The 8,320-nt window shown below is 52.4% G+C and overlaps 1 protein-coding gene across 1 annotated transcript in view; it reads left to right on the forward strand.

Moving 5' to 3' along the window:
* Positions 1–5,851: 5,851 nt before the first annotated feature.
* SCAMP4 (secretory carrier membrane protein 4) overlaps positions 5,852–8,320 on the forward strand; it is a gene marked incomplete at its 5' end in the record, with an annotated part of 8,987 nt that continues 6,518 nt past the window's right edge. Inside the window, one exon of the mRNA XM_010131692.1 lies at positions 5,852–5,980. Coding sequence (XP_010129994.1) covers positions 5,852–5,980 — 129 coding nt within the window. The remainder of the gene's footprint in view (positions 5,981–8,320) is intronic.

Raw genomic sequence — 8,320 nt, forward strand, 5'->3', positions numbered from 1 at the left:
GGGGCAGCCAGAGCACCGTCCTGCGGGGGAGAGTCCTGTCGCGGACGCTCAGGGACTCTGCGGAGCGAGGGCGAAGCTTTTTGACCTGCGTAGTTTGAGTACCAGCTCTTTCACGAGCTGCCCTTGATGAGAGACAGCACGTGGACGTGGTAATTTTATTTCCCCTCTCTGGTGTTAGTTTTTTTGTGAGCTTGCTCAAGAAACTCGTATCTGAACCTGTGATGAAGCAAGCAACGAGTTTAGAAATTAAGCAGGTAATTGGTGGTTGGATTAGCTGCTTTCTGGGCCAGCTACTCTTGTTGTCCCTGTCTGCAGCCCAGGTCTTCTCTGTGAGGCCAGTCCAAGTAGGTGAGGAGCGGTGGAAAAGGCTCGTGCCCTGACCACGTGTGTTTCTGTGCGTTCTGTCTTCCTCTTGAGCCTTCTGCGGTTCCGCCCCGAGCGGCTGAGCATTCCCTCTGGAAACTCTGGAGCGGAGCTCTGGAGCTGAGCGTTCCCTCTGGAAGCGGTCATACCAAGGCAGTATTTGTCTGCTGCGGATTCCAAAGTACCTGAGTTAAGGCTTCTGCCCATCTGCTGAGGCTGTAGATGTGGCTGTGTCAGCAGGCTGGTAGGGTCCTGGGGGAATTACTCCCACTTGTGCTTTCTCACCAGCCCCAGGATGGGAGTGAGACAGGGAGCAAACTGCCCCGTACAGCCAGGAGTCCCCAGGAGGCTCCGATATCGGACCAGCGTGGGAGGGGAGTTGTCGTGGCTGTCTTTGCTCCCTGGGTGTTTTCTCGGCAGCAGTGCTGCCATCAGCAGTTTCCTCACCCTTTTTAAGTGTGACCAGAGAGGCACGTGAGCAAGACATTTGCTAGTCTCAGGAGCACTGGAGGCTGTGATGGTTCCCCACCGAGCCTGATGGCTTCAGATCGAAGTCTCCCAGATCCCTGCGGCGTGCCCTTGCTTTTAGGCCGTTTGCTCTTCTGGAATGCCTGGGGTTTGCAGCTGGCAGCATGAAGTGGCTCCGAAAGCCTGGTCCCTGGTGACAGCCCTCGCCGGAGGGGTGAGCTTGAACCACTTCCAGGACACGTGCGTTGCGCCCAGGTCTTCTCATTCCACCTGTGCCCTCGACGTTAAATCATTGTCGTACGAGGGAGTGTTGGCAAGTTCTGCTGCTGTTGCTGGATCTTGCCCCTCAGTTTACTTTCGGCAAAGTGCTCTGGATTAATCCCTCGAGTACAGCTCAGCGTGGAAGCTCTTCACCTTGCTACAGACATCACAGCGGAATGGAAATATAAAAGTGGTACAGAGAATCCCCTGCAGCAAGGCTTGACAAGCTGGTGAATCCAGCTGGGTGGAGGCTCAGGATGTTGGGTTTGTCTCCTCTGGGTTTGCCTGGGACATCTGGAGATGGTGTGAGAGGAGCTGGTGTCCTCGAATCTGCTCTTGGGGGGCTTGCACCAGCTCAGCAGGTGGGTTTAGGGCGAAGCACGAGTGAGTCCAGCACAGCTTTTGGCCTGTTTTTCACTGATTTCCCTTCTGCCCTCCTCTCTGGAGAAAGCAGTGCTGAAAATAACCGAAGCTCTTTAAACTGTTTGCCGTAACAGAGGCAGAATAAACCAGGGGCCTGAGCAGTGACACATCTGCAGACACACAGTGTGCCTGAAGCAGATCACCACAGGGATTCCGTCACGAAATCTCCCCCAGTCTGAGATGGTGAGATGTGTCACTCCAGAGTCACATTCAAAGGAGCCCCGTTGTTGTCCACCTGGAAACACAGTCCCACCCGCGTGGTTTGGAAAGGGAAGCGCTGTCGCTTCCAACCACACAGGGCGTTTGTGTCTCGGAAACGCTGGGCAAGAAAAGCTCCGGCTGTCTCCAGCGGCTCCTGTGAGTCATGTGCGTGGACTGTAAACTTTGGAGCTATTCATCGCCCGCAGAGGAGCACAGTGGAGAAGGGAAGTTCCCTCCGCACCGCGGTTTCTGTAGCCTCTGTGGTTCTTCCCACCCTCCGCAAACAGCGGGTTGTAGATGAAGAAACGTGCCGCAGCAGCAGAATAGTGGGTTTTGTCTATTCCCAAGTAAAGTGAAAAGGTTCCGGTGAACAGGAAGCTCGGTTACGCCAGTGGGTGTCACACAAATTGGCATGTGGCCTAATGATACTTGTTTATGTCCCTTTTTATCTGTGTTTTTCTGTGAATCTGTTTCCTTACGCGGGACAAGGAAACCGCCCAGGGGTGCAGAGCAGGGAAGGAGCTGCTGTAAACCCCGAGGGCTCTGGGCACAGCGCAGCTCTTCTGACCTCGGTGCTGGCAGCAGCCTGTGGTGTTTGCTGGGGTTTTGTAGGGGCAGTTTTTCATCCAGAGATCTATCGCTCTTGGTAACTCTTGTCAGCCCCCACGGTGCTGGTTTGAGGGTTGTTCTGGGATTTTCTGTGTTTCCACCCTGGAATTTGCAGGTAGGGGCACATGGTGGTAACGAGGAGGGAGTGGAATCAAAGCTCAGCACAGGCCTCGCTGTGGTTTCATCCATGCGATGATCAGCTCTGCCCTTATCAGCGCGGCTGACGCTGAGTGAGCTCCGCAGGGTTTGATTATTCCCGCTCACGCTCGTGTTCAGTGGTGGTAACAGGAAGGATGAGTCTGCGTTTTACGAAGGGTTGTGCAGAACTATTACGATAATGAGGGCTGTGGGGGGTTGTGTACCAGCAGACTTCTTCTAACAGCGGTTTCCTTCCCAGCTAACAGTGATTCTCTGTTTGCTTCAGCAGTTGGGTGGGTCCACAGAGAGCCAGGAGCCAACAAATCATCTCGGCACCTAAATGAGCCATTAAGTCTGGTGAGCTCGTACAAATTTCTCTTCTTTGCTGGGTCCTGCCCAGACCAGTCTGCCCCAGCTCGTTGGCTGGCTGCAGCTGGAAGGTCCAGTGCACGTGTTCTGGGAGGGTTCCTGTGCAGCTGCAGCCTTTGCCGGGTACTGCTGAGGGCACGGTTGTTCACTGTGAATCGTACAAGCCCTAAAAGCAGTTGACAGTGGAGTTGTGCTGAACAAGGTGCTTCCTTCGTATGACCAAGGCAAAGCCATGGTCTGGTCTGGAAGGTTCCAGCATGCCGACTCGGGGCAGTTGGAGGGGAGTGGTGTGTAGTGGGATGCCCAGGCGCGCAGTCTGTCACACCCCATGCTGAGATACTGCTGGTTCGAGGAGGTTTGTGGGTGCTGGTTAGTGACACGTGCTGCCCTGGTTCTCTCCAACAGACCCGCTGCTGCTTGTTTGAACCTTCACCAGGGAACGCTCCTGACAGAAATGGCAGGTAAGAGCTCCTCAAAGCTTGCAATGTAGGGAGAAAAGGTTCAGGGGCTGTTCCTCATCACTGTGCCTTGATGGCTGTGACACAACATGTCCCTTCCCAAAGCTCCTCAGCTCCTTCTCTTTCCTTGCCTTGGTCGCGTTCACTTTGATGCTGTATCTGCTGTAGATTCATCAAGTTTGGCTGTCGCTGTTCCAGTGGTAAAGGCTCCGGCGAGACTTGTCTGAAAGTTTTATGAGGATGGAATTTAGTCACAAAAAAAAATCCATGAGAAGAATCCCGTCCTGACAGAGGCTGAACAGCTTTCCAGATTAATGCATCTTAACTTCACGTGCAGTGAAATCAGTTACAAAATTCCTCCCAACTCTTTTAAGATTGGAGAAAGTCCAGGGCTTCCACCCGGCTGCTGTTCACTGGTCGCGCAGTTTGGATTTGAAAGCACGGGTCGTGCTGGCTGATCTCCATGTCAGTCCTGATGTTCCGAGCTGCAGGCAGACAGCAAAGGGCGTGTTTTCATTTGATCCCTTTTGTCTGTTCTTGGAAGTGACCCAGAACAGTTGGATGCTGCAGAGTCTCTGGGTGGGAGAAGGGGGCTGTCAGGCTGGGCGGCAGCAGCAGTGGTGTGATCCCCATCTCTGTGTACTGAGCAAACCATCATGGCAGCATTTGGAGCATTTTGAGCTTGAAAAATGTGAAGCTGTGGAGGTCGGTGCCCAGCAGACCGCGTTTGGCCCCACCATTCAGGGACTTCAGCGCTAGAGGCTGGCGGCAGCTCTGCTGCCGGGACAGAGCTGTGCTGTAGGGAGAGGAAATGGAGGAGGGCAGAACCAAAGTGACAGGCTGCAGCTTCAGCTGTTGAAAAGGGACAGAACAACAACCAAAAAAAGGTTGTTAGAGAATCTGCTTTTATTGTGATTGGTCTTATTGGCTTCCCCAGAGAGCTGCCCTTTAGCTCTCAAAGCTGTGCCCCTTTCCCTTCCTTCGGTCCAGCACTGATAGGGCCTTTCGAGGCTGCTGAGACACCCCTGCATCGTCTGTAGCAAACAGAAACCAGTGCTGAGAGCTCTGAATTCCTGTGGACTTTGAAAGGAGCGCTGCTGGTGGTGGGGTCAGCAGTAGGTGTTAACCAGTAACTCCTACCAGCTTTAGAGGGTTCTGGATTAAATTGGAGATGGGTGAGGAGGGGCAGAAGAGTTAATGTTTGGTTTTATAAGGAGAAGTCCACTGAACAGTCGAGTTGGGCTGGTGACTGCAGACTTATTCCATGTTTAATTCTGATGTGCTCACAGTGGGCCTTATCCTCACCCTGTTTTCAGTGTGAGAATGTGCCTTTCCTTTGGATGAGGTAAAGCCTTTTCTTTCGCAAAGCGTGGCTGAGAGCTTTGGGCTCTTCCCTGCCAGCCTTCCCGTGAGGCTGCTCCTGCAAAATGTCTTCTTGCACAGAGATTGTGGCCAGAGAAGGGGAGCTCTTGGGCTGACAGTCCTCGTTCAGACAGTTCCTCACGTCTTCTGAGCCACTTGGAGGTTTTCCCAGGACATTCTTCATCTCTTCCTCTGGTTGTTTTTAATTCTGCTTACTGGGGCTGAAGCAGACAATTAGTCACAGTGCCCTGGAATCCAACTGGAAGCAGCACTGGAAGGGCCAGGGCAAACCTTCCCAACCGAATGTGTGGAGACGTGCACCCCGGCGCACACATCCGCGGAGACAAATCTGGAAGCTGATGGCAGCTGCAGTGCAGAGTGTTCAGGCACCTAATTCCTTGATTTTAAACCGCCGTGTCTTCCCCAGGCGGGGCGTTCTTCACCGTGTCGCTCTTGTCAGATTTATTGTATCAGCATGCTTTTTCTTTTCTTCTCCTGGGGCTTAACCTTACAGGAGAAATGTGACTTTTAAAGAAAAAATGACACATTCAGGAGTCTTGTCACAACAAGAATCATCCCTGACATGTGACTTGCCTTCCCTGAACTGGGTGATACCCAGTTGGAGAGCTGCTTCCTTACTGTCACAGGGGTGTAGCTACAGCAGGTCCTGCACCCTCGTCCGTGCAAGCCCACGTGCTCCGAGCTCGTGGCTGAAGGTGAATCTGTTCATCTGGACAATCACCAGCATTTCCTCCGCGTCTGGTTCTCCGAGAGGCTGTAACTAACCCCTCAGTGCAGCCTGTTTCCCCCAGACGTTGCTGGTCTCTCCCCGCTTCCTGAGGAGCCTCATCCTGGAGCTTATTGTAAGGATTTTGTCTTGCAGCACCTTTACACTGATGTGTAACCGTATCAAATCCACGTGTCGAGTACTGGCTCACTCCTGTTCCTCGCTCCAAGCCTTTCATGAGCCAGTTTAGATGTCAATCCACTGCTGAGGAAGGAGAGCAGGATGTTTGGTGTCTGGGGGGGGTGACGGAGCTGCAGTAAGGAGAATGGCCAGTGCTGGTGATGGTTTGTGGGTCCCCTTGGCGCAGGGCTCTACGGGTGGCTGTTGGGAAGGGGTGGAGGGCATTACACTTGCTCAGCCCTGTGAGATGGTTTCTGCTCTCGGCTAATGTCTGTGTTCTTCTGCGTTCTAGAAAGGGTGAACAACTTTCCACCGCTCCCCAAGTTCATCCCTCTCAAACCATGTTTCTACCAGAACTTTGCTGATGAAATTCCCATTGATTATCAGTCTCTGGTGAAGAGAATCTACCACGTATGGATCTGTAAGTTGAATAAGAAACCCATGCTGGGAAAATGCGTGTGTCTAGTAAAATCCCATAGATTTCGGTGACTTGTGCTTTACAGTTTTGGGTGCAATTAACATTGCATTGACCCTTATTGACCCTTAACATTGATGAGAAAGAGTTGCTCTTAGAACCCTGTCATATGACTTTATGCCCAAATCTGGAGCTGTCTTGCCTGCGGTCTTTGCTGCAGAGCTGCTGTTGAAGGGAGGAGAGTTATCAGTGCCAGAAAAGCCTATCAGTAAACTTGAGGAGGAAGAAAGCAAACCATATTGCATACCTTTGTTAATGTCAAGTGATGTTTTACTCCCAATTCACCTAAAATAAGATGAAATGGAGAATTCTATGCGAGAAAATAAATGCAGCTTGTTTGCTTGCTGCCTGTCTCCCCACCTCGCCATCTGAAGGCTAAAATTCCCCCTTGCTTGTGCCATTCATGGATTTCCCTTCCCAACGGACGCAGCCGTACACCATCTGTCCCTTAGGTCTGCGCAGGACGCTCCCCGTCCCAGCCGCGGTCACAGCCCCGTCCCCTCCCTTGGTCACAGCTCGCGGATGTTTTGCGCAGCCAGCTCTCCTGGCTCGGGGCTCGTGCTGCCTGGCTTAGCCAGTCTGAAGCCAGCAGTGAAAATTGTCCATTCTTCTCCAAAACTGAACAAAATGAGGTGAACACTGGTGTGGCCTAAGGAACCGCTGGTGTGGCTCCAGAAGATTGAAAGTCTTTCTGCCTTGCTTATCTTTTTTTCCCCAAACGCCTGTCATCCTATTTACCCTCCTTATGGAGGGAAAGCTTGTTTTCTGCCAGATAGGCGTTTGGTGGGGTGGCTTTTCCTCCAGATGCGTGGGATGTGTGTGTGAGAGAGATTTGTGTGCATAACTAATAGCATCCTCTATCGCTCCATTGTTCATTCGTTATTTAGAGATGCTGAAATGAGCTCTGTAATTTTCTTGCCTGGAGAAACTGCTTGTCCCTTCAGACTAACTGGTTAAACGTTGCGCGCCGTAAAGCCGCCTTTGTCCGTGACTCTCCCCACACAAAGCGTCCCTCATGCCAGTTAATGGCAGCTGGAGACGTGCCAGCCATTGGGCAACTGGTCCAGCATGGCTGAGGAGCCCTGGCACCTTCACCAGGGGCTGGGCTTTCCATCTGCCTCCCTGACTGTTGGGGTGGGATGGAGAGAGCGACATGTGTGGAGGGAAGGCGGTAAACACGAAAAAGCCGGTGTTAAAAATAGAACCCCCAAAGTCATTGCTAGAAGGTTGAATGCTCATTACTTTAACTGGATGAGAACGGTTGATGAAGGTGGATGGTGACTGGGAAGGCTGTGCCAGAGCTCCCACCACTGGAAAGCAAACTCCTACCTGACACCCAGGAAGAGCCAGAAGAATTTACAGGGGCTCTTGGTTTGATGGTTGTGTTTTGTCAAGCACCTTTTTTAATGACTGTGGCAAATACAGCTTTGGAGAAGTGCAGCTCATTACTGTAGAAAGGAAATTTAAATAATTAACATTCTTTCTTCCCCCCGCTATTATGACATATCCAGACCACCACGTATAAAGCCTCGTTGTTAACTACTCAGAACAGATTTTCTTTGTTGTAAACCAATGTTTTAGTTAACTCTCCTGTAATTTGGATGTCTGAAGCAGCAGCCAGGTTTGGACACTTTCCATGCCAGATTCTCCCCACCGTTGGGTCAGGATTGTTTAATGACCCACCACTTCGGAGTCGTTTATGGAATGGGCAGGGTGTGCTCACTGACATGGGTGGGGAAAAGTTCAGGGATTTAATTTTGACTGAATAAATGAAGCCAGGGTCCAGAGTGTCCCTGTGAGCTCATCACCAGATACCGAAGGGGCTTCTGTGTTTGGACCCTCCATCTTCTCGTTTATCTGGGCTAAGTGATACAGGTGACCACAAAGTGTTTGAAGACCTACCACCTGCTTTCCAAAATTGGAGATTCAAGGACTGGTTTGGGTTGAGGGACCTTCAGAGCTCCCCCAGTCCAGCCCCTGCAGGGAGCAGGGACATCTGCCCCCAGCGCAGGGACACCTGCCCCCAGAGCAGGGGGCTCAGAGCCCCAAGGGCCAAATGACCTGGGATGGGGCCGGGGATGGGGCTGCTCCCACCTCTCGGGGCAGCCTGGGCCAGGCTCTCCCCACCCTCAGCAGCAACAATCTCTCCCTTCGCTCTGCTCTGACTCTCCCTCTGGCAGTGGAACCATCACCCCTTGTCCTGTCCCACAGCCCCTGCTGAAGAGCCCCTCCCCAGCTTCCTGACCCCCCCTTGCAGCACTGACAGCATGCACGCAGGTCTGCCCG

The sequence above is a fragment of the Buceros rhinoceros genome, unplaced genomic scaffold, assembly GCF_000710305.1.
Source record: "Buceros rhinoceros silvestris isolate BGI_N320 unplaced genomic scaffold, ASM71030v1 scaffold28932, whole genome shotgun sequence".
Taxonomy (NCBI): domain Eukaryota; kingdom Metazoa; phylum Chordata; class Aves; order Bucerotiformes; family Bucerotidae; genus Buceros; species Buceros rhinoceros.